The sequence below is a fragment of the Telopea speciosissima genome, chromosome 7 (assembly GCF_018873765.1).
Source record: "Telopea speciosissima isolate NSW1024214 ecotype Mountain lineage chromosome 7, Tspe_v1, whole genome shotgun sequence".
NCBI lineage: Eukaryota > Viridiplantae > Streptophyta > Magnoliopsida > Proteales > Proteaceae > Telopea > Telopea speciosissima.
Genome location: NC_057922.1, coordinates 36,333,210 through 36,360,038, shown reverse-complemented (window position 1 = coordinate 36,360,038; position 26,829 = coordinate 36,333,210). Strand labels below are relative to the sequence as shown.

Genomic DNA, 26,829 nt, shown 5'->3' with positions numbered 1-26,829 from the left:
AGATTCTCTCAAAAAAACTTAATCCAACTTCGATAATGACGATTATAGGGAACTGTTTTATGTAAAAAATTAATAAATAATATACAAAAGTAAAATATTTCTCTTGCTTTATTCTACTTTTCTCGTGTAACTATAGTCTATGTGTCTCATAGTTGAAACTTAACAATTAACACCAGGTTGATGTAAAAACTTAAAGTAAGAGGGTCTTCGCTACCATTGAGAAGAGGAATTTGCACGTCACATCAATGATTATTGAAAAATATATCATTCAAATTAGAATTACATATTCAGAATAGGTGGAAAAAAATCATATGATAGGGAAATTACCTTATGGTATGGACTAACTGTCCCTCCATCAATAGAGGACGGTTCACCCACCGTCTAGGGTTCACAAACCTCTCATAGGATTTTGGTATGTTCCAAAACACCCTCTCGATACCCTTTCCTGCCCTCTCCAACTCTGTGGTGAATGGGATCTCAGTCCCTGTCCTTGTTGTATTGTGGGGAAGTTTTTTCCTAATTTAAAATTGAATGTGGATAAGGATAACTTGTAGCTGATTTAGAATTAGCATGGACCTTAGAAATTCAATATGGATCGCCTGCTCCAGATTGATTAGAATCGAAATTGACGACCAACTGATTGGATCCAATTCTAGAAACCTGAGCCATATTTAATAATTTTTATTTTCTGTTATATATCAAAATTAAGGGTCATTGTTCTATGTGGGAGAGTGTGGCTCCTGTGCACATCCAAGGGCCACTGAGAGCACACACATTGACATCATAGGGATGAGATTTTGACCTTTAATAGAAATGGAGTGGTCATTTCACCTCCTTTTTGCAAAGAACTTTCTTCCCAAAACTAATTACACAAAAATTAATGATTTTTTTTAATAAGGATGTAAATGGATCAGATACAGATCGAATGTAATCAGATCTAGATATTCCCTGCTCGGATATGATGCGAATCAAATTCGAATTTTCGACTATTCGTTTACATTTCTAACTTGTTTAACACTTTAACCCAAACCTTCTCCCCCCAATAGATATGATTCACTCTCAATCCATATTTTAGTCTTATAATTCTCATTTTTTCATTCTTTAGAACCTGTTACATCTTCAAAAATCCTCTATATCATTAGTTGGATATTTATTTCGATCAGATAATTTTTTTTGTATGATTCAAATAAAAATTCAGACAAAACCCTAAATAAATACGGATGCCGATCGAATTAAAATTTTCAGATACCCGTTTACTTCACCTGGAGCTGGACTTTGGACACCTTCACTCTCGTGGGCTTTCTTGTCTTATTACCCCCCCCCCACCCACCCTCAAAAAATGAAAAAGATACCATGTGACGTGGTTAATTGTACGCCGAATCCCATGGATGGGTCCCACATATGACTAACTACCACGTCATTACAGTTCGATTGGATGTGGTGGGAGTGGGACCTTATCCAAAATCTGACAATAAAACTCATCCCCATCCACATGGGATGATGGGAAGGTTCTTAAAATATGTCAGCCACTATAAACACGACACGTGTCATGTCTTATACTCAGTGTCCGAGGATAAATAAACGTCTCCTCCGGCTCCTTTTTTTGCCCCTGTAATTCATTCCTCCACGTTTCGACGAACTCAACGCTTTTATACATCTCTAGTCCTTTTTATCCATTTTTTTAAGTTTAATTTAATTTCTACTTTGATTAATTCATGTTTTCTCAACAACCAATCTTCGAATTCGTTGGAATTTGGTGAAACCTTTTCTTCCTTTCAAATTTTGAATCTCTTAGATTTGGAGTCTTTGTTTGGCAGTTTGATCTGCTAGATTTGTGCAGAGATATTTTCTTTGAAGAGTTTTGGCGATTTAGGATCTCCATCTCTCTGTGTGTCTTACGGATAGCTATCGTGTTCGCTTCTGGTAGAATTTCGGTTCTCTGAGAAGAGGAGAAAAAAAAAAAGGGGGAAGAGATGGAGGTTTCAGTGGTTGGAAGGTCTCAGTCGAAGATGGGAACGACGACGGAGATGGCGTTTCGGGAATTAGGGTTGTTTTGTAGTTCAAACCAAGTCTTGCCTAGACAGAGGAAGGTTTCTTTCAATCTCTTAAGGAGATGGAGAAGTGCTGGAGTTCGACTCACAGTGAAGGCCACCCACTCGGCTGTCTCTTTGTCAGAGAAAATCTCAGCAGAGATCTCTACAGCCAAATGATCAACAACAGTAAGTACTCTGTTTCCTTTTCTGGAAAAAAAATTCTTTCTACTTCTCTGTCAAATCTAGGTTCTCTATTAGAAGTTAGAATTTAGAATACAATTTTTACATGAATTCCGTATACACTTTTGGTTCCTTTATCCTAACAACGAAGAAACATTTAAATTGGAGTTTTAATGAGTTTTAGAATCATATTGATGTCTAGTTCATGAAATACGCAGGAGAATGTGAAGTTATTCGTGGGGCTTCCCTTAGATGCTGTCTCCGACTGCAATACAGTGAACCACGCAAGAGCCATCACCGCCGGATTGAAGGCCTTGAAGCTGTTGGGAGTGGAAGGCGTGGAACTCCCCATCTGGTGGGGTGTGGTGGAGAAGGATGCCATGGGAAAGTACGAGTGGTCGTCTTACCTCTGTCTTGCTCAAATGGTCCGAGACGCAGGTCTCAAGCTCCGTGTCTCCCTCTGTTTCCACGCTTCTCAACAACCAAAAATCCCTCTCCCTAAATGGTTATCTCGGATTGGTGAAGCTCAGCCCAGCATCTTCTTCACGGATCGCTCTGAATGCCAGTACAAAGACTGTTTGGCACTGGCCGTTGATGATCTACCTGTCCTTGACCGAAAGACTCCATTGCAAGTTTACCAGGAATTTTCCCAGAGCTTCAAGTCTTCCTTCTCTCATCTCCTGGGTTCCACAATCACGGTAATTAACAAACAACCACCACTCCTTAAAGCAAATTTTGGTTTATTTTGTTGGATCTGATCTGTTGCTTGCAATTGTTCCTTCAGGATGTCTCAATGAGTCTTGGGCCTGACGGCGAGCTCCGATATCCTTCGTACCCTTCAATGAGAAGCAGCAAAACTAAAATTCCAGGAATTGGGGAATTCCAGTGCTACGACGAACACATGTTAATGCATCTTAGACAACACGCAGAGGCCACCGGAAACCCCAAATGGGGTCTCGGAGGCCCACACGACGCACCCAGTTACGATGAGCTACCAAACTCCAATACCTTCTTCAAGGAGCATGGAGGCTCATGGGAGACTTCATATGGGGATTTCTTCCTCTCCTGGTACTCCAACCAGCTCATCTCCCACTGCGATCGCATCCTCTCTCTGGCCTCCACTACATTCGCAGATTCTCCAGTCACCGTATCAGGTAAGGTGCCATTGGTGCATTCCTGGTACAAGACAAGATCCCACCCTTCTGAGGTGACGGCGGGGTTCTATAACACCGTCCACAGAGATGGCTACGATGCTGTGGTCCAGATGTTCGCTAAAAATTCGTGCAGAATGGTTCTTCCTGGCATGGATCTCTCTGAGAAGCAACAGCCCAGTGGATCACTGTCCAGCCCTGAGTTGTTGCTTGCACAGATGAAGGCAGCATGTAGGAAGCATGGAGTTATGGTCTCTGGGGAAAACTCAGGCGCAGGAACCCCAGAGGGTTTGGAAGAGATTAAGAAGAATTTGTGTGGAGAAGAAGAGGAACTGGTGGTGTTAGATTCGTTCACGTATCAGAGGATGGGAGCTCATTTCTTCTCACCCGAACACTTCCCCAAATTTACAGAGTTCGCCAGAAGCCTCCAAGAACTGGAATTACATTCAGACGACCATCCTGATATGGAGGAGGAGAAGGAGACCTGTGTGTCTCTGCCCTTGAGTTCGAGTTCAAGGAAGGATCTCCAGATGATGCAGGTTACATCTTAATAAAGAAAACGAGGTTCGAGTTCGTGTACATAAACCAAGCATACAGTAAATATAAATATAAATAGGCCTAGAAACAGAGATTATTATTACCTGGTAGGTTTAGGTACTTCTTATGTTTACAAGTAAAGTTCCTGTCTATGCTACCTGAAATTTCCCAAAGTGGCTCCCTATTGGCTTGTTGCCTTTTTCCCTATTCTTAATGCCAGAGATATTCTAGAATTGATTACAAAGCTCCTCAGTCATTTCCGTGGTTCTCTAGTTAAGCAAGAGAAGGTGAAAACTCAGAGATTTAGTAATGGAATCGGATTGGGTTAATCAATACTATTATCTTTCTTTTGGTGGTGTGTCTGTCGGCCATTTCGATTTCACAGTTTGAAGTGAAAATTCAGAGATAATCTCGGTTAGATCAGTTCCAATGTACAAGACCTGATTTCACAAATTACATTTTTTTTTTTTTAAGGATCTTTGGACAAGTAGGTGTGCTCTCCTTGATTGACATCCATCTGAGATACCCCTCTAGTAGTGTCCTAGGATCATGAGAATTAGATTGGGCCAAGACTGGTCTAACCCAGCATGACCACAGGGTATGATAAATGGACCATGCCTCGACTAAAGCCCATGCTTGTGTATCCACCAGCACGAGCTCATATGTAAACTAAAAGGGAAGTAGTTTTCTGTCCGGGAGAGTGGCCTATGCCAACGCTCCCATGTGTTTATCTCTCTCCTCCTTAAAATAAGAAGGTAGAAGTGTCTTTTCAAATGGGGAGGAGAGAGAGAAACTCATGGGAGTGCTGGCATAGACCACACTCCCGATCACAGAACTTTCTCCCAAACTAAAATATTAAATATGAACTCCCCCGTACCAAAAAAATATATATATTAAATACGAACTTGATCAGTTCTCGCATAGGCTAATGAACCACGTTGGACTTGCAGAGCTTGAAAAGTCAAAATAAAGAGGTCCTTCCTTACATCTTTGCCTGTATCAATTTGTTTGCTCAAGGGCGTGGTAGTCTGGTAGATCCAAACAAAAAATAAGAGCTTTCCTGATATTTTGCTGATCTGGATAATAGAATGAGTTATAGCTTGTTTATTGGCCATTTTTTCTGGGTTTGGTCTTGTCAATCGGTTCGAAAAGAATCAATTCAGTTTTATCAATTGGCTTTATAACGTCTTTGACTAAATTGAGTAATGTCAAACCTCCTCAATGGATCAAGCTCGTAATCCTTGTAGTCTTTCAAAGTCTATCCTCTCCAACTTCTCATTCCCATTAAATACATTATTCACTACTACTTATCCATAAACAAACCTCATCTCCAACTTCTCATTCCCATTAAGTACATTATTCACTACTAGTTATCCATAAACAAACCTCCCAAGGGGCCTGCATGATAACACTTCTGTTTCTGAACATGTTTCTATTCTAAAAATGACTTTTTGTACTTCTATTATTGGGCCAAATTTTTTGACAAATAAAAAACACGTTAGGTAACGCATAGTAATTTCTATTTCTGGACCACAAAAGAAACAGACTCATGCTGGGCACAACATCAGCTTAGTTTAATATGGTTAAGGTTCGATTCAATTTTATAAGGTTTACACTATACTTGGTTTGGTTTGGTTAAAATAGACAGTTCTTAATCTAAAACCGAAACCAGAGTGAATGAAAGTTCACTTTTCAAAACCAAAACCAAAACCAAACTGGAATTTTTTTTGTTTGGGTTTGATTCGATTTGGTTTGCTCGGTTTGGGTTTCAGTTCCGGTTCTAAATTGACACCCTTAGGTTGGATGAGTTGTATCAGATCATATCAGCCCATCCAACCCAGGCTGGACCGGATCATCCACTAAAGAACTCTATGGATATAACCAGAGAGCAATCAGGACTAGGGTTGCCGAGGCACACTAAATAGATTGGTAACTCCAAATCAAATATCAACTTTGGAAAAAGGAGAGCAACTTCAAATAACAAAAATTGCCAGATGGTAGCTCTCCAGCAGCTCACCACACAATTGGCCATTTTGCCAAACTAACACCTCTGAAAACAAAAGTCGAAAAATCTAGCCTCTGGTTTGGTTTGAGAGAGGAGAGAGAGAGAGAGAGAGAGATACAATAGAATCTAGGAGCACAAACCCAATTACTCTACCTAAATGTCTCATCTTCCAGAATATTTATTATGTACACACAAAATATACATACAGAAAAGCAGAAACAGGAGACTCAGCTGACAAAATAGTAGCCCATTGCAGTCCACCAGCCTCAGCATTTAGAATTGCATTGCTGAATTGCGATCAACACTTTCTCTGTACCCTCACGAAACACCAGGAAATGCTGCAAACACAGCTGCTCCAACAAGACCAAGATCAAAGGAGACACATGATTAGTAACTCCCAGATATAATGACACTACAAAGGAATGAATTAATAACAGAGTTAGCTGTGGACAATTTCTTTTACTCTTGGCCAACAAAATGAATCTCAATTGAATAGTCAATTCATGCTTGGGCTACTAGCAGAAAATTTGGCACTAGAATGATGATTTGAATGAATTCACTGTAAATTGTTGGTCAAGTTCCTAGTAGGTTGGCACCAATAAAATATCGGTATGTGAGGATCATCTGATTGCCATAATTTGGGGAGAGATTACCACTTGAGAGCTGGACCACTCTCACTCATCCTCCCCTTCCCAACTGGCAATACATGCTTTACAGAAACATGAAAAAAAGCATATTCTACAACTTCCCATTTTTAGCATGCGATCGTCATTGCTCCAGACAACCCAATCATGAAACAACTCAATGCAGTTATGCAAATAATACAAGAATCAGATGGTCCAGATCTCTAAATAAGTGTACCTTGGATAATTGAAGCACATGATACAACCCATGTACCTCAATTGTCCAAAGCTACCAATGAATCAGAAGTTCCAGATCTCTAAATAAGTCTGCCTTCAGCACCATGGTCTTGTCCAAGAAGAAAAGTGAGTCCTACACGAGCGTAATAGACGCATGGATCCCCAGTTCCCCACAGTGCAGTGGGCCCACCCCTGAATTGGCAAGCAACCCACTGCATGACGGAGAACCCCGAAATGCATCCATTATGCAAGCGAAGGGAAAGCACTCCCCCTTATCTATAAGACATTTCACATTGGTTGGTCAGTTCAATGGCCCATGGACAATTTGAACATCCTAAAGCAATGCGTAATGAGTGAAAAATAGAGGAAGCAGAATTTTGATCATGCCCAGGAAGAAAAATATGAAAGAAGACATGTTAGCAAAATGTAAGACTTAAAATTCAACACTAGAATTTCCAGTCCCCCCACCCCAAAAAAGGGTAAAGTAGACACACCTAACTGTCACTCACAAGCAATCTTGGTGTCAAAGCTGCTGAGGCAGATTGCAAATGCCTGGAATGCTGAGAGTGGATACCGATAATCCATGGTGAACAAGTCCTTCCCCACTTTCCCAAACTGAAGGATGACCTTCTCATGCTCCTGACCTGCTATTCCATCCTCTGGAGAAGCCACCAGCTGAAAGTTCTTCACTGAAGCAACCGTCACTCGTCCACGGAAATTCAGGCACCAGCATTGGAGCTGTTCATGCCACCTAGGAGCCTTATTCTTTAACACAAGCACTCCATCTTTCGGGGTAGTCAAAGGCCCTGACAGGACATTGTCTGTGCGAGTCGATTTCGATCTAAAAAAGGGAAGAGAAGGGAAGGAATCCGGGTTGCAAAGGGGGAATTCAGTCTGTGTGGGGGCCTCACCCCCAGGTTCAATTGCAGAGGCAGGGATGGCATCCATTGTACAGTGCATCCTCCTTGGACCCCTGATTGCTCCAGAAGATATATGAGCATCAATGAAATTGTATAGGAAAATAATAGAACAAGTAAATGATGATCCCCCAAAGTTATGACTGATTCTGCAGGGATTCAGACAAACTTTGATACCCAGAGCAATACTTATGGCATCAAATTTCATCCAATTCCACACAAAGGAATACTTAGGCTCCCCCCTCCCCCCATAAAAAACAAAAGGCACTACTAGGAAACAGCAGGAAAAGCTAGAAATAGCTACATAAGCCTATTACCTGGAACCCAAAACATTCAACTCATATGAAATGTGCGCTACTGAGTAGTTAGCAGCAGGGATTCTGGGAGAGACCTGTTTCGAACCCACCAGCCGAGTGGAACGACTTTTTGTAATCGTGGCTCCAGCATGAGGAGGCTGTGCATCATAGATCGTAAACTTGGTCCCCAAAAAGTTTGACCTACCAAGGAAAGCAAGAAAGTGAAACTTTGACCCAACCAATAGAAGAAGAAAACATTTTATAATATAACATGCCACCTGGAACACACCTCAACTTCCCAATGTAAGTTCCACTCCCCTTAGACATATCATCAGCATCTAGAGAGATGATGTAGTCAGTGCAGGTAGGGCGTCGACACTTGCGTGCAGCAAGAAGGAATTTGCCATTATCAGATAGTGCTGCTCAGGAGACAAGGAAAAAAAGAAGAGTTCACAACTCACCTATCCCAAACTGTTCCTTTTTATATAAATAAATTAAAACAAAGGAATTTAGATATTTACTACTATGAGCAGCCAACAATCCACCAGATAAGGATAGCACCTTGCAAGTACAACAGCTCTGGGCTTAAGGATGGAGAAAAGAATTACTTGATAAAAGCAGGATTACAAATACTCACCTTGAGTTAGTCCAAGGTAAAGATGGTATGTTTGGGAGGCTCGGTTCCGTTTTATGAAACATTGGAGGAGGGAGTCTCTAGGGCCTGGCTGCAAAATCATTACAATGCCTTTCTGAGAACAAGCACATAAAACTTTGAAGCAAGCAAACAAATAGATGATTACAAGGTTCCTAAATTCAGAAAATGGTCAATGAGCATAATTTATGAATTATATTCCACAGTGAATGATAGAATACTAGAATGAATGGATTTTCCTGAATGAATTAATCCAGTGCGAAGTGCGGAATATATGCATCACCAGCACAACCAATATTCACAATATAAAACAAAAACAAAGCCATTTCCTAGCAAACTAGATTTGTTACTGATGATCAATGCTTGAAAAGAACGGAAATTAACTCCATCATTACTTTTGCTGAATCTTTTGATCAAGCTACTTCTTGGTGCATAATTTACAGGACGATTCAGATCAGCATCCGCAAGCCTTACTGATATCAAGTCGGCATGAAAATGGCATACATTCAGAAAGGTAATAATAATAATCCAAACATCATGGGACTGCTCAAGAAGGGCAGCGCATTTATTCAAAAAGAAAATTCTTAGCTTCAGAGTATAGGTCTAAGCAAATAGAGAAGATTTTATGTCTCTCATAAATCATCTGAACCCTTTTACAGATTCTAATGTACACGATAAATTTAACCAAAACTTGGAGCAAAGATTGAAAACACATGAGCATGCATCACAGCTATGATTTAGTATAACAAAAGCAAGGATGCATTCGTACTAAGAAACTAAAAGGATAAGGAAAGAAAATGGAAATGGCAACAAAGATAAATGGCCTAATTAATCAGAGAATATATATATAAAACGAACCTGCTTCAAGGCAATCGGAAATGTAAGCTTGCCGGACACTTCTGGGGTCGTAACAATCTCCATTGTAATATCTCTCCAACTCCTGCAAACCCCAGCACAAGCGACCACGTGCTTCCGCGGAGGCCATGTATTCTCTGAAGCTTCTAACCTCATAAGCACGTCCCTCAGAAGCTCTGGTGGCATGTTAGCCCAACAGCTCTGTCTCATAGCATCGACTGGCACGAAAACATCTTGAACCACTCGATGTGATCTCGATCGCAAGCCATAACCCAGCTTCACCTCAAATCCTTTCCTCGAGATGCTACCGAAATCCCCTTTCATGTCTTGGATGATACTCTTGAGCGACATCTACTTCTCCCACCTCCTCTGTAAGTCAAAGAGCAGTATACACATGCCCACAAATCTCCAAACCCTTACCAATTCCACGCTGTACCCAACAATTAGCGCACAAAGCCAGTAACTTTAACAGATGCAGAAGCCGAATCCCAACAGATTAAGAGTCTCAAAAGCTTGTAAGACGCAAAAACCTAGCTTTGATGCGCATTAGCTCTAAAAAAAATCATCTCAAAAGGGCGAAGACAACAGGTATCGACCACGGACCCATCAATTCAACAACCACAGAATAGATCACAGAAGAAAAAGAAACCGAATTCCATGGATTCGATCGGTTAGAGAGCTAACATGGATCCGTCCCTTCAAAGCTTGGGCAGATTTTGCAGTTAATCAAGTATATCCACAAGTCAGCTCTTTCCAGAACACCTATAAATGACAACCCAAAAAAGCCTTCCAGAACGCAAAAGAACCAAACCTGAGTAGCAACAAGAAATTCCCACTAAATAACAAAAAATAACCGAACAGATCGAAAACCCAAACAGTTATGAGCCCGAATGGATAAGATCAGAACCCCTCTCTCTCTCTCTCTCTCTCTCACTCTCTACTCGTGTTTATCTATCTGGATTCTGGAAAACTTCTCCGTTATAGTTCGAACTACTACTACTACCTAGGCCTTCAGTGCTGTTTACAGAGGGGAGAGAGAGAGGCAAGGTATACCCATATAGAAAACATATGGGGTCTTGAATTGATAGACAGAAATTAGGGTTTTCTGTGGGAGTTCAGTCACTTTCAGTTTCAGGGATCAGGGCCTCAGAGGAGAGGAGCTGCATTAACGAGGGAACTTTGTCTTTATGGGCTCCTCCTCCTCATCACTGTCATCAACCTCATCCAGAGTGACAACACGTCTCTCTCTCTCTCTCTCTCTCTCAACTTCTCTGCCTTTTACCTATTTGTAATACTCATCGCTAAACTAAATTATGAAATCGATGGGCTGTCCCCAGATCCAGAGTTCCAGACCTCCACTCTCTCTCTCCTCTTCTCGTTGGTCTGACTCTGATGGTCTCGTCTAAGTGCAGTTGCATCTTTACCTCGGTAAAGCAACTCGGTCCCGCCTTTCCATGATTACTTACCTTTTACATCGAAATATCAAAAATACCCTTCTCTCTCACATGGGCTAAATTATATATCTTTTTAGAAAGGAACATGGGCTATATTGGAACCACATGGGCTTTTATTATTTTATTAAAAAATAAAACCTTTTCTTTTTATTTTTTCAATTTCAATAAACAATAACATCACAAAAATTAATAGAGGATTTTACCAATGAGATTGTATAAAACAGTATCATACATTAGAAAACAGGGAATTCATTTAAGTGGAAACAGAAAGATAGACACAGAGATGCTAACGTCATGGTTTTAAGAATTGGTATTGAATCCCATGCAGCGATTAATCCATATTATTATTGGTCATGCACCCATGCCTTATAAAAAAAATGATTTTTTAATTGAAATTGAGGATGAAACGGTTTAAATCGATCCGATACTGTTGATCCTTATTGATATTAATATTGACATCGATATTGGTATCCGTATTGATATTGGTATTGATGGAATTGTTTTTTAAAACCATGGCAAGAGCACCCTACCTCCACCTACTGAGAACAATTTTCCATAATTTAATGAAAACAAAGAGTTCTCCAGAGAAACTATGAAAAGGTTTTCTACATTAAGTGTAAGCCTTATAGGGAGGTAAGGGTGTTAAATGGTTCGGTTTTGAGGTAATCGGTTCCGTTCAGCGCAAGGATTTTAGTTTAAATCAGAATTGAATCGTTAATTAAACGGTTATAATTATTGACATCAAAATCATTTTGTAAATGGTTTTGATTTATCGATCCTAAATAGTTTTAATCATGGTTTTAGATACTTGATTTCTAAACGGTTTACCTATTTTACGCCAAATTTAATGCTTGATGGATGTATTCAACAAGCCGCATTGAAAAAGACATGATTCTAATTCATAGAGAAGTTAAAATATTCATATAAATATTGAATATTGTTATACTAATGTATTTGAATTGTTATATTAATGTATTTGAATGAATCCAATCCAATTATTTTATTACAAATTCTACATCTACACTTCTACCAAACCATGTTTGATTTTCATTTATTTTTAAATTAAGCAGCAACCTATAGTGTAAAGGTACTAATGATTAATTATTGTCATTCCATACAACTAGTATTTGTTTATGCTTAAACGGTTTCCTAAACAGTTTACCAACGGCTAAAATAGTTCGGTTCGATTTAAAACTTTTAACTAAATGGTCTGAATTTCAAAACTAAAATCGAACCATTTATTAAACAGTTTCGGTGTAAACGGTTTTTAGTTTGATTTTGACACCCTTATAGAGGTCATTTCATGTAAAGAGGAGAGAGAGAGTGTGTGTGTGTGCTAGCTTTTCCCCCATGGCCAGCAAGAGAACCTTTTCCAATTAAAAAATAAGAGAAAAGTTTGTTGTGGGGGAGTATACCGTCCACGTCCAGATACAGTGGGGTGAAATGACCACCCTACCCCCACTAAAAGGTGGAAATCCCACCCATGATGTTTCCATACCTGTTCTCATTGGCCCCCATGCGCACGTGGCCCTCACGCTCCCCCACAGAGAACTCTTGCCCTAATAAATTTTAGGGAAGGGGTTTGTTGTAGGTTTTTTTTTTTGGTAAAATGTTGATTTATTCAGAAGAGCGTGTGGAGCTCATGGAAGCCAAACATTGATCTTGGATCCATGGATCAGATAAAGGTCAAACTGTCCTACACGTTACGGACAGGGCCCTCCTAGCCAGGGAGTCAGCTATGCTGTTAAGCTCCCTTGGAACAAACTGAAAATTATAATACTCAAAGTAAGACTGGATATGGAGAATATCTTCCAAAATAGGCGTGATTGGAAGCGGTGCACCCTTGATTCCTTGTTGCAAATAAGAGACAACGTCCATATTATCTGTTTCAATTACTAGGTGTCTGAGATCCTCAGAGAGGGCTTCCAATAAAGCACTATGAATTGCCATGGCCTCTCCCATTGTGGGAGTAGTGAAGGTACTTGGAATCGAGACGCAAAGTGGGGCATTCCTTGATGATCGCGACAAATAAATCCCAGATCCCCATTCCTCGAGTTTGAAGATAGACTGGTATCACAGTTGATCTTGAAGGAACCTGAAGGAGGGAGAACCCATAGATTATGAGCAAAGGCACCAACCCGGTTGTTATTTCCAGAAACCGGTGTGGGAAGAGGGTAGCTCGCTTGATAAAATTCATGGAAATGTCTCTCAACCAGTTTGGATTTGTTGTAGGTTACGTTGCCCCTATGCCAGTGTGGGCGTCAAAGGGATCACACACATAACATCCAAGGGGAGGGGTAGGGTGATAATTTTCACTGCCCCATGTGAGAGTGTGGAGGGGTCGCTGCAAGGCAACGTTCTTTTCCTCTAAATATTAATCTCATTAATGACGAATAGATAAATTTTTGGGAGAATGTTCTCTGTGCCGCAACGCAGGCTGCACTCAGGCACATGGGCCTGCCACTCAGGGGGCAGAGTGGTCATTGCGCCCACACCCCCATGTGCTTGGGTGTAGCCTGCGCTGCGGCAGAGAACAACGCCCCTTTAATAGATGTTGAGAAGGAGAAACTTTGCCACTATACTAGAGTACTATTTTCCTCTCACATGGTGTTTTTTTTTATATTATTTTCTCTATCTTACTTTGATAATGTGGGTTCCATATGGATGATTTCATTATCCGCGTTGTCATTGTTGTGGCATACAAAATACCCCTAGCTCATGGGGGAACCCACTCCCTTGTTGGAAATACTAAAAAAAATTTTAAGGAAAAAAGAATATTACTTGATTGTATGGTTCTTGCACGTAAACATAGGAGCCATCCCCTCCCTTGAAATAAAAAAACCCATTCATGTTGATACCTTGTGCACATTCTCATTCCGCACTAACGATGTAGGAACTACATGACCAAACAATGATCTCTTGCCTATTTTTTGAAATAATAGGACTATATGAGATATAAGAATATGTGCAAATCTGACAAAGAATAACAAAATTGACACATGACAGTTCTCTACCAATGTAATACTTATAGATGTGAAGTCAACTATCCACGTGGCAAAAAATGGATTCTGCTCTTTATGAGTTAGTTTAAGTTTTTGTTGTATGGCTATGATAATAGTTGAATAATCTTGAGTCTTCAAAAGAAACATATTAGGTTTTGTATGTTATAGGACTTTGAATATAAGTACATCTTATGTATTGGTCACAACTCAATAATTATATATACATATATACATGATTTGATGCTTTAACCTTTTTATTTAAATATTAATTCATTTTTTCAAAAAAATAATTTATCACATAAACCCCTATCCCCTACCCCCTACCCAACATCTAAGATGAAGGGTGAAGGCATGATTCTTTCCCAAGACCTTTATTGACTATAATTGCCACAACCTTAAGAATTTAAATAATAATTAAAATAAAATTGTCATAAAGAGCTCTGGTTTTGTTATGTTTTTTTTTGGTGAGATCTCCCAACAAATTCTATACAATTGTATAAGTTTTCTCATTACTTGCTTAAATAAGAATATTTAGTAAGAAAATTAATGTTGCATTTAGTATGCATTCTTGGAATGCATTCTAGATCGATAATTTATTTCAAAAAACCCTATCAAACACAATCTTAATTTCAAAAAAATTCAATTGTATGATTCCAAATGCTTTCATAGTATAACCATATAGTTCATCTAGTTAACCATGATTTAAAGATTGAGATCTTCAAGAGATAAGGTACTTGGGATCCACAAAATGTTAAGGTTGAGAAAATGAGATGATATATATACGTTAAATAAATAAATAATGGATCCAAATATTTAAGATCATGCGTTGGAAGACTAATGATTTGTTTGATATGATTTCTTAGAATGCTATTATCGACCTAGAATACATACCAAATGCAGCCTAAGTGTTGGAGGAACTCACTTTAGTTACCCATCAATTGTTAAGTGTGCAAGTTAATTAAGTACCAAAAGAGATAGATGAGCATGACAATATTCACTAAACTTTGTGAATTATTAGTTGCAAGGGTAAAAGACACCAACCATGTTGTCATCTAAAGAAACCTTTTCACTTAAATAGATAACTCAAAAAAACGGAGGAAAAGATTCCCAGAGGGGGATTCCTTCACATTCCCTCTCAATGGGTCATGGGATTTACACCGATAATCTCTCCTTAAATAGCAAGTCCCTTACTCTCTCACTCTCTCATTGAACCCCGTCCCCTATTAAAATCCTTTGGAGTACTATTGGGGTGGCGGTGCACATTCGACGGCACAACAAAGGCCATATATGCCATGTGTGCCATGTGTGCCACCTGGACTTTGCTGTGCCATCAGATGTGCCCCGCCGCCCCGCCGATACTGCAGAGGATCCGGTCCCCCCCCCCCCACACACACACACACACACACCACCAAAATGATTTGATTTAGGTAGCATTTGGTATGCATTCTTGGAATGCATTCTAAGTCGATTTCGTATTCTTGGATGATAAAAATATATGTTTTTAATACCTCAAGAATGCGAAATCGACCTAGAATATATTCCAAGAATGTATACCAAACACAGCCTTAGTTTTAGATCATTCGTTCGCTTGCCACAAAATCTTGAAAATGAATGGTGGTGTGGTGCTCCATCAAAATAGAAAGGTTGAGCATGGGAAAGAATAAAGTTATGAAAATAACCTTATACAAAAGTTGATGAGGAATTGAGGATCTAGTTCCTAGGCCATCATAAATTAAAGTTTAATTTGTATTCAAGCTTAGGAGCTAGAACTTGTGCATGCAGCACATGGCTAAAGTTCCATCACCATCCATCAATTCCACCCTCCCTAGCTAGTGCTAAATAGCTAGCAATCTCTGGAAAGTGGAAGGGCATAAAAACAGAGAGAAAAGGTAGAGGAGATCTTATCAAAACCAAAATGAATCCCATTACCCAACTAAAGTTTCTTTTAATGGGCTTCTGTTTGGCATCTATTGGATTTCACATAATTCAAATTGTAATTGATCATAATCACCAAATTAAGCTTCATTTATTTGTCACAGACTCGATCACATGGTTGCCATAAGCCTTTTCCATAATCCATATGACTTGGTTACTTCATCTTTAATTATGTATTTGTTTAGAGTTTAGACCCCCCACTGACCTACCTAAAAGAACCTCATAGATGCTATTTTGTTTCTTGTGTGGACCATTGTTCATCAGATTTAAACGACCCAACTATGATCTTTTAAGAGGAAATTGTGGTCACATTTTTGCATGTGTTTTAATAGTACTTTATTTTTTTAATATGAATATTCTTTTATAATAAGTCTAATAGAAGCAAGGTTTTAGCATTGTTGTTACTTAATAATGGTTGTGTTATATGTGGGAGTTGAGGAATCGTTATCCAATCCTGTTACAGCACGGTATTGTAACGCATCGTGCAGTGCTGCAAAGATCATGTGGCATAACGGACCCCACATGGTGCACATGGCCTCTACATCTATCGTACGATGCGTTACAGCACCGTGCTGTAGCAAGAGAAGATAAAAATTTAGGTGTTGAATGAATAAAATTGGATTCCAATCTTTTTGCTTTTTGGTACTTAATTGGATCCCAATTTACATGACAATGGTCGGGTGTTGAGTGAATAAAATTGGATTCCAATCTTTTTGCTTTTCGATACTTAATTGGATTCCAATTTAAATGACAATGGTCTATTTCTGTTGTATTTAATGCAAAAGGAGTTTCGAAATATCTTTTTTTTAAAAGGTTTTGTTTGTTTTGAATCCAAGATATTCTCCGATATTACTTTTAATAGAGCAAAATAGGTTGAATTTAGTCTCACGTTGGTTATGAAAGATAGTAAAATGCTCATACAATATAACCAAAACTACAAAGTAGGGTTCTATGAAAGAAAGGCTCATTTGCTCTCTCATTACTAAGTTAAAGTTCATGAATGTGATCGATATTTCACGCTCTGTTGGAGGTTTTAATGGGATTTTATCGACGTCGGATGAGCATCGCCTACAGCTGTTAGTTTTTTGTGTTTCTATCTCTCTGAGAAACACACCTTTCGGGTCATGCTCTAAATGCTTTTTAGAAGAGATATTCTAAGTGTTATATCCTCTCTCTCTCTCTCTCTCTCTCTCTCTCTCAACACACTGTCTCGTACACTCTCCTTGTTTTGCCTTTGTGTTTTTTACTGTTTTGAGAAATATTCTAAGCTTTGATTTTCTTTTTGATTGAGCACACCTTGAATGTATCCCAATGTGATCATGTAAGTAAATGCAACAATTACCGAAAGGACTTGCAGGACTATTTTATCTTGGAGGTTGATTCGTGTTACCCAGATTAAACCATAGGACAATCTATAGTCTGAAGGAGAATGATCAGTGGCACGATTCACTCACCATTGTTTTCTCCTAACAACAACAAATTTTGTTGCAATAAACGAGTTTGTGATTATTCATGAAGCATTACTACATTGTAGTAAATCCAAATTGATAGTTATTTTAGTCAAGATAAATCCCTCGCTCATATTTTCGTTGGTCTATTCAACAATTTCTATTCCAAAACAACCTTTATCTACCTAATTCTCTAATCTCTATTTTCGAGGGCAAAATTATCCAAGATGACTTATCCTCATAAGCACCTTAGCCAAACATTTGCCATATGGAAGATCAAATGAGGTTTAATTTATTTTAGGACAGGTAGACTCAAGGTCCACCTGCCTATACGTCAAATTTAGTCCAAATAAATTTTACCAAATGTTAAATAAAAATTTAAAATCTAGGCCTCTAAGGACTATGAGAAGGTACATGTACATACACAGATGACGTGGAAAACACATGGTGCATGGATATATATGAGTGGGTATTTTGATTGAATTAGAATTTAAAATTTGACATGTACGTAGCTAATCCATAAGATGAATACTAATCCAACCGTCAGTTAATCAAATCCACGTGGCTCAAAAGTTGGACCACCTAAATGAACATTTTTAACAATTTGCAAATGTTTTTCTGGTCCTACTCAAAACAATAAAATTCTAACCATATTATTTTTTGGAATGTGCTTACAATGTTTGATGAACCATTTGTTTCGGAAAAATATTAATGTATTTATTCTAGTTGTAACACGGCCATATAGAACCAGCTACTTTTTTTTATTCGTTCTTTTGATTTGTCTGAATAACACCTCTATATGTGTATTTCGAACATGTAACTTTCTTTTGGTTGCCCTCTATCTTATTACCAAAACTATTTTAGACAAAGATAAAAATAAAAATTTATAATAATTTGTTGGTATATTTATTGTTAGGTCAGTTTCAAGAGATATCATTGGCTTGCACTTGTTTCGAATACACATATAATAGAAAGAAAAAAATGTTTCTACTAAAAGTCAAAAAAGGAAAAATGTAAAGGATAAAATCCATTTCTTTTAAAAGAGTTTTTCTCCACTCACCCACCCATTACATGTTTGGGTTATTGTTTTTTTGTTTTTTTGGGTAAACGGTTTGAGTTATTGTATGATTTGTATCATGACCCTATTAGAAGAATCATTACATGTCCCTTGATTGGTGGGTTTTCCATAGAAAATTCACTCTTTAATTTTAAACTAGGTAGACCTTGTATCATGTATCGCTTTGAATAGAGTTGATTGAAAAATAACGATTCATATTGGAGACTATATATATATATATATATATATATATTTGATGAACAAACTTCATTTAGTTGGGATAAGGCTGAGTTGAGATCATGGTTTTAAAAAATCAAAATCGTTACCGATATGTGGTATCAGGCCAAATGGGATGGTTTTACGCTCATTTTTTTATTAAAAATTTATTTTAAAAAGATTTACCCCCAAATAGAATCATTCCAGCTATACAAGATCCGAAAAATATCAATATCAGATACGACCAAAACCTATATGGACCGGCCGATATGCCGGACCCGATACTGTTTTTAAAACTATGGTGGAAGCAAGAAAATCATGACAATGAATCAAGAATTTCACTTCTGTTTTTTTTGGTGTGGTAAGGAAACAAAGTTTCCTTCGTTCCTTTACCACTATACTGTTTCATTGGAGAATGACTTTTGTAGTATAATGCGGGAACGAAAGCCCCACATACCTGTTGTGGGTCCTACTCATACCTAGCGCATGATGGGCCCCTCTATCTCTTTCCGGAGCCCCCAGTGGTCCTTAGGTCAATCTCATTATTGGTGAAGGTGAGTCCCACTTCAATTATTCTCTTTAGTTAAGTTTATCTTTTTTTGATGAAAAACAAAGAAAGTTCATTAGATAGAAATAGTGGAAGATGAAATAGTTCTATCTTTCACAGGAGAAACAAGATTTAGACCTATAGCTAGACATAGTGCATCCTTGTACAAACTGAATATAGTGTTTTGAGTTCTATTACTTGTATACATTAGATCTTTAATATGATTATAAGGCCATGGCACTATAGTAGGAGATGGAAGGGCATTGACTATGGATTCATTAGTACACCAGATCTCTTTTATCTGCAAGCCTAAACGTCCTACGTGGTCTAAACCTGTCTTGATACTGTACAATTCAGATTCCCACGTAGTTGATGATTCCATTTTCCCTGTAGCAAAACACAAAAATCTTCCATCCAACAAAAAAAGTACAACCAGCCTCCCAGTCTTACTCCTGGAATCTGGGATCCTGCACACATTAAAATGGGATATTTAACCCGTGGCACAGATAACCAATCCTTGAAATCATAAAACTTATCTTTTATTATAGGTACATCATTGGGATATATTGGGGTGGGATAAATATGTAAATCCGCTATCCAACGATTAATTTGGTTTAAAATCCATAGAGCATTTGGTTTCTCAAGCCCAAATAGAACTTTGTTCCTGGCAGACCAGATAAAATAATAAGTGAATGAAAATCTCAAAGAACCAGGAATAGGAAGCCTTATCTTTCTTTATTGAAGAGCGAAAATTAAAGCAAAGATCGCTCAGGGATTCGAAGGCCAGAAATTCAGTATGTAGACCAAGAGGTCCAACCACCCAAATATGTTTGACCCAATCGCAAGAGAGGAATAGATGCCAGTAGGATTCAATACAATTTCCACAGAAGGCACAGTATGGGTCGACCTGACACCATTTTGAAATAGTCGCCTTAACCGGAAGTCCTACATGTATCAAACGCCAGAAGAAAATTTTAAATTTTGGATGAAGCTTCAGTTTCCAAAAGAAGTTCCACCAAGCAGAAACACAACGCGAATTGTCAGTTGGAGGAGATAGAAGAAACATAGCAGCATGTTTAGTTATTGTTTACAAGAAAAGGGTTCATATCCGAATTTGATTTTGCATCCGTATCCGTTTAGGGGTATTTACATTCAATTAAAGTGTATTCATATTCAAATTGAATAATTTGGAAAAAAAATTATTTGAATTGAATAGATATTAACAAATATTAAAAAGAATTACAAATTAAATAATTAATGATCTTGAGGGTTCTTGAAGATTCGACAAGTTCTAGAAAATGAGAAAAAGAGTTAAGACAACTAAGAGACGTGAAATGAAAACAAATCATATCCATTGTGGGAAGGAATGTCGAGGTGAAACAAATCAAGGATGTAAATGGATAGTTGAAATTTCGAATTCATTTCACATCCATATTCGTATTTTCAATTAGGGATATCGACCTCAAACGATAGGATGAGAGTTTGTTATAGGGCAAGAGTCTTGTCGCATGGTCACATCACTAGTGGTGAGGAAATTCTTCCACCTCCACCAGGGAAGGAAAACTTTTGCCTATAAGAATCTAGTTAACCACCATTGGATTTATTTCACCAATGTCAACACCAATACGCATCGGTCGTATCAATCCCAGATCAAAACAATATATTTTTTTATTAAAAAAATATTGTTATTTCATATTGATCGATTCAATTTGATCAATACATATCAAGAAGGCGAGTCTCAATGCAACAGCCAACGGTAAAGTTGTTCTATTGCAATCTAGTGGTCACGGATTCAAATAAGAAAACATCCTCTTCACAAAAAAGTGGGGTTGAGAGTGTGAGACTACCATGTTGCCACTGAGAAGAGAAACGTCAACAAGGGATTGTCCTAAGTTTTGAAGGTGAGATCTGTTCAGCTTCAGTTCACTGGTTTGACCATAAGATCCACTGGTTCATTTTTTGAAAAGGGGGAGTGTTCTCTGCGTGGGATGTAGGGGCCATGCTGCATGCAACAGCCAATAAGAGTTTGTGTGCTGGCACATTGGAGGCGATTCTCATCATTCATGGGGGTGCACCAGTCATTTTTACCCTCCCATGTGTCTAGGCGTGGCCCCTGCATCCCATGTAGAGAACTTTTCTCCTTTTCAAAATTTCTTTACCATGGTTTTAAGAATCGATGAACCGAATGATACTGATCTGAATCGACCGTAAACAATCCAGCTGATTTCAGTCAATTCTACTCCATTTCCTGCTAATTTTAGCTGATTCCAGATCAAAATCGACACTGACTGATTCGATTCCTGAGTCCGCTTTTTGAGACCTTGCCTTTACCCTTGTCCCTCGGTCCATTGGCCCCTTATTACCTTACCCATTAGAGAATCAATCTTATTACTTCATGCCTTTTCACAATTTTCTGAATCCTTATGATTATCTATTTATCTTCATAGTTTTAGCCATCTGATTTCAAATCTCACTTGCAGTCAAAAACTTTAATCTCCCTCATATTTGACCTTAATCAGACATAATCTTGTGTCAATAGAATCATATGTAAACAATTAAAGTCCCTAGAAGCAATCATGGAGCATTACTAAATTCAACAAAATAAAAATTTCACCACAGATCTAAACAAAATAGGAATGGAAAGATTAATCAGTTTCATGATGGATCAAACATAGAGTGGATAAAACAACTATATCCATATAACCCATACAAAAATCATAAATCAAATATATATATATTTTTTTGAATGAGAATAAAAAAATCAAATATTGAGATTAGATATAGATGTATCCATATCCAATCTCAGAAGGTAAAACAGGGAAATGACGCATGAAGGAAGTGCTATGAGTCAATGTTATCTCATGAAGAATTGAAGATTAATGAGGAAAAGGAAACTCTGGCCCTTTCAAGAAGGCACAACTATAAAACCTAAAGTCTAGGCAAATGGATGGGAGTGATGAATCCGATTTCCTTTTCAACTTTCTAATAAGTGTGGAAAGAAATAAAGGAGAGAGAGAAGGGGACACCCCACCAAAAGTTGTCTACTCAGCATTCCCTATAGAATCAATATAATGGAAAAAAAATTGGCACACTGGCACTAAAGGGAACTAGTTTTCTGGACAGGAGTGTGGCGTATATTAACACTCACATGAGTCTATCTCTCTCCTCCTCAAAACAAAGGGGCAGAGTTATTTTTTCATATAGAGAGGAGAGAGATAAACTCATGGGAGTGCTGGTGTGGGCCATACTCCCGTACAGAGAACTTTCTCCCGGCACTAAAACATGACTTCTCACATAATCTCTTTCTCTCTTTAACATATACATTGTCAATGGGCAAGAGATCTCTACTTGGTGGTATTTCCTACGTCCTCTCACAGGGCAACGTGAGATGATGCCTCTGCCCCCTGGGTAGATATCCAAGCGTGCTTCACCCATTGGAGAGCGTAGAAAACACCACCAATTATAAATCTTTTTCCCATTACGAATATATAAGATTAGCGTATAAATCTCTCCTCAATATATTATATCCAAAAAATGTTCAAAAAAATAATAATAAATAAATAAGAGATGCCATGTTAGGCTTGGATTTGGGATGATGGGTTTCCACCTGATTATGGGGGATAATTGAGTTTGAATACTATTAGTATATGGTTGCAAAAGTAAATTATTTTAATTCCTTTATGGGGCGTTGTACTCTCTGCCGCAGTGCAGGCTACACCCAGGCACATGGGGATGGGCGCAATGACCACCCTGTCCCCCTGAGTGGCAGGCCCATGTGCCTGGGCACAACCTGCACTGCAGCACAGAGAACATTCTTCCTTTATGGTTCCTTTTTCTTTTTCTTTTATTGGGTTTTGGGAAGAGAGGGTTTTAGTGGGTTAATTAAAAAGTTTGTTATGATGCAATTATAAATTTTTGGGAGATGTTTCTCTGATCAAGCAGTATAGGAGAGTACGCTAATGAGATTCAACAGAATGGTTTCATACAATGAAGCATAACAAAGTCATTTCATATGAGAGAGAGAGAGAGAGAGAGAGAGAGAGAATGCTACCGTATCCATGGATTTAGGTATTAGTATCAAATTGGCCAGGACCGATTATGATACAATACCTATACATATCAGTGGCATCGATAAAAAGTAGTGGGTTTTTTAATTTTCAGCTGATTTGGATCGATACGGTATATCGACGGTGATCAATACCGTGAACAAAAACCTTAAGTATATACCCTCCCTTACACACTCAAAGAAAAAATAGAGAACTTTTTCTTTAAATTCTTTTTAATCCCCAAAATTTTGAAAAAAAAATCCTCTCCAGCACACCAGCCCCTCTGGAGGAGTTCAGGGTGCATGCCTGGGTGAGGATGTACTTGAATTTAAAGTCTTAAATGGCCAAGCCCCACAAACTTATTAATTTTCTTCCCATTAAACAAAAGACAATTTGAAAAAAAAAAAAAGACGAACTTGGGTAGTTGGGTGAGAAAGTGAAATTCTTTCCCATCTTGTTCACTCACTTTAATTTGTGGGTCTTGAATATAATTAGGTGGGTGGCTTATCTCTTTGTTATTTTCTTTTTAATTTAATTTAGAAGTTTTTTGGTTATTACTTGAGCAAAATAAGAAAGTCACAAGGGGAGGTGAGCTTATTTGTATTAGTAGTGCTTGAACGTAGGAACATGGTTTCAAATATCGGTATTGAATCAGTCTTATCGACTGATCCATATCAGTTGAAAGGTTATTAGTAAAGTTAAATTTGTCCAAAAATAAATTTTTTTTTATTAAAAATGAGGGTAAAATCATCCAAAACAATTCAATATGAGTATTGATATCTATATCGACCAAGACCAATACGGATACCAATATTTTAAACCACGTGCAAGAGACGCATGTAACAAGGTAAGCTTTCTAAAGCAACTGCCTTTGTTGGCCAACTAAGAGAGGATGGCATGTTGGGTGGAATCCAAATTTTCTGGATAGATATATTCAAAATCTCTAATAAATGTCAAATTTCAATCCAATCGGGACTCAAGATTGCCTAGTAGGAAAATAAAGCTTTGAAAATTCAAGACTATCAAGAGAGCTAGGCGAGGTACACGATTGATTTTGCCTCTAAAATTTGACATATGATCAATATAATCCATGTCTTTTCTATCTAATAGTTGGAATTGCCACATTAACCTGCCACATGGCAAAACTAGGTGGACCATCGAGAGATCTTTCTAGACCAATTTTCGACACTTTTCCAGATTACAGTATCTAAGGATGGAGATTGCTGCATTCTTTGCTTTTACAGTACAATAATGCATCAAACGTTTGCTAAGTTTTAAAATTTAAACTAAAAAAAGGGCACATTTAACTCTGACTATATCGCTAGTAGAAAGTATAAACACTAATAATCTGGGGTGAAAAGGCTGAGCATACTAGCAACTGAAAGCTAGCGCCCGTTGTGTCACTCTCTCTCTTCCTCTCTTTGAAATGACTCCCTTGCTACTCCTATATGATGCCTCGTCAATTGGTAAATTTTTTTTTTTTTTCTTTCAAATAAGGTTGGATCTAAGATTACATTTATTGGCGTCCTAGGATGTCTTAAATTTCAAATTGGGTTCATCGACAGCCCTGAAAGACTAAAGTTATTGTAAAGTATCTCCCTACACACCTCTATGAGTCTAACTTTCGCAAACTTCCTTGAAGCATCTTCCCCGACCTTTACAATTTATAACTCAAGAGGTTCCCTAGGTCTCCTGCAGTATTACAATTCCTCATATGGTTTAAAATTTCTTTAAAATATATCAACAATGTGTTTCAAAAATCATGAAATTGAATTTGTTATGTATAGGTTCTTTTATTGATTTTTTTTTTTTTTTTTTAAAATCTACATAGCTAAGTCCGATCCCAATTCCTACTGATCATCTAAATCGGCCGATCCATAGTGGATTTCTAGAGTTCAGGTATATTCTGATCGATTCCCAAATGATTCCAGCCAATTCCAACTGAGTCAGAATTGAGATTAACTGATGCTAATCCCATTGCTGATTCCAGTTACTCGAACCTTGCTCATGAATCACGACACAACACTAAATAAGTACAACTACTATTCTTTTTTCATATATAACAAAAATGGTCTTTGTAAAATGCAGTCACTGGCATTACTGTAAGTTTTTTGGTGTTCTTTCACTCGCAAAGCATAAAAGCAAATTCCCCTCTCATTTGCAAAGTAGTTTGTGGTCTTTTCAGAGGACAGAGAGCCAAAAAGATTGTGGTGGTAGGTTACTCTGTTCACTGGCAATGATTATATGAAAGGGATATATCATTGATTCCTTCGTGGATAGCATGAATATATACAATAAAATGACTTATAAGAACCCAACTCAGGAGCATGGACCACCACTACTACTCAAATGATGATGGGCTATGGCATGAGCTTCTAATTGCAATGTTCAACTATTTCAACATCATAATCAATGATTCACATTCTGCTGTGTTCTCATAAAATTCCTTCTTTTATGTATGATCAATGTGCTTATGAGGGGGAAAAAAATTCAAGGATTTGGGGAGAAAATACAAAAACATTATAATAATTCTCACAGAAATACCTGAGGACCCTTTAAATAGAGATAATAATCACGAATTTGAGTAGAAACATGTACAATAACTAAAGCTCTGACTATTTAGGAGGGTTCTTATAGTTCAAATCATTTCAAAAAAACCTAAAAGGATGACCTGGACACATCTCTTGATTTGGACTAATTTGAATCCCCCCTGATCATAAAATTTCAAATACTAGATACCCCAGCTGTAATTTCGAAATGTGAGGGACCCCAATAATAGTTTTCCTAAATGTTAGGGACCCAAAGTGTGATTTATCCATTTCTTAAATCGAAAGCGTATTGAGACAAGGGGCAACTTGTTCAGTACTTTTCATTTCTCAAATGGCACCATGATTAACACAGGAAAAGGGGAATGGTTAGGGGAGCCATCCAACATCCAAGTGTCCAGACGGTGTCCAACATTCCTTAGTATTTCCACAGGATACACTATAACCAAAAATTTGAAAACCAAAAGTACACCAGACAGCTCATTACAATTTCACAAGTTTTGAATGGTTATATATCCTCATCCCGATTGATAAAAATTAAAAAAAAAAATGTAACACTTAAAAACTATTAGGATCCAGAGTACGCAAAGAAAAGGTAAAAGTTTCATTCATATAAAGTTATAAACTAATTTGGCAACCAAAGTTTAATGCAAAAACAATAAAGGCGCAGTACTATGCTTCATAGTATCACTGTTAAGACAAGGAACTTTGATAATGAGGTATCTACTGTTAGAAGTAACAATGGTATATGAAAATGCCAAAATGAATGGTGGATGGTCTACAACTTGAATTGGGAAATGATAGATCAACTTTACCCTACGAAAAGCATTTCTTGAGAGTCCTATATAACTGGAACACTTCCATTAGCCTGCTGCATGGTACCAAGTGATGTCCCTACAAAACCAGCACTCCGTTTTATGCACAGAGGACTAACTAAATTCCCTATCTCCTAAATATCCTACTGTACTCAAAAGAGTGGCACGGAAGGGCACTAGGAATACATTGGCAGAAGTAGTATCAGTATACCTAATATGCAAGGATGATGCTTCTTGCTTTACCCACAAGCATTCACATATTTTTAGCATGTAATAC

At 37.9% G+C, this 26,829-nt stretch overlaps 3 protein-coding genes across 17 annotated transcripts in view; 1 reads left to right on the top strand and 2 right to left on the bottom strand.

Annotated features, from left to right (window-relative positions):
* The first annotated feature begins 1,938 nt into the window (after positions 1-1,938).
* On the top strand, positions 1,939-3,989 carry LOC122669070 (inactive beta-amylase 9). The gene is given in 3 exon segments (XM_043865706.1): positions 1,939-2,219; positions 2,432-2,911; positions 2,998-3,989. Coding segments are annotated over 3 exon segments (1,644 nt in total). The 5' UTR covers positions 1,939-1,973; the 3' UTR covers positions 3,916-3,989.
* Positions 3,990-5,966: 1,977 nt separating this feature from the next.
* Positions 5,967-9,915, bottom strand: LOC122669074 (tubby-like F-box protein 3). Of its 5 annotated transcripts, none has more exons than XM_043865721.1 (7): positions 9,490-9,915; positions 8,617-8,704; positions 8,501-8,509; positions 8,269-8,398; positions 8,001-8,180; positions 7,261-7,739; positions 5,967-6,256 (listed from the first exon to the last, which is right to left on the bottom strand). In XM_043865721.1, exons 1-6 carry the CDS (start codon positions 9,835-9,837, stop codon positions 7,268-7,270), a joined length of 1,227 nt encoding a protein of 408 aa, XP_043721656.1. In that variant the 5' UTR covers positions 9,838-9,915; the 3' UTR covers positions 5,967-6,256; positions 7,261-7,267. The 5 variants fall into 5 exon arrangements, with proteins under 5 accessions (XP_043721656.1, XP_043721655.1, XP_043721653.1 ...); XM_043865720.1 differs by having other exon boundaries at positions 5,967-6,259; positions 7,266-7,739; XM_043865718.1 differs by having other exon boundaries at positions 7,276-7,739.
* A 16,473-nt stretch (positions 9,916-26,388) lies between these two features.
* Positions 26,389-26,829, bottom strand: part of LOC122669071 — a 60,668-nt gene continuing 60,227 nt past the window's right edge. For all 11 annotated transcript variants that reach the window (XM_043865707.1, XM_043865716.1, XM_043865711.1 and 8 more), the window contains one exon: positions 26,389-26,631. In XM_043865707.1, coding sequence (XP_043721642.1) covers positions 26,579-26,631 — 53 coding nt within the window. In that variant the 3' untranslated portion in view covers positions 26,389-26,578. The remainder of the gene's footprint in view (positions 26,632-26,829) is intronic.

Coding starts and splice junctions, on each gene's coding strand:
- LOC122669074 (XM_043865718.1), bottom strand. CDS start 9,837: ATGTCGCTCAAGAGTATCATCCAAGACATGAAAGGGGATTTCGGTAGC. Junction 8,705..9,489: donor TTCCGATTGCCTTGAAGCAG/GTTCGTTTTATA, acceptor ATGATTTTGCAG/CCAGGCCCTAGAGACTCCCT. Junction 8,181..8,268: donor ACTTACATTGGGAAGTTGAG/GTGTGTTCCAGG, acceptor TTTCCTTGGTAG/GTCAAACTTTTTGGGGACCA.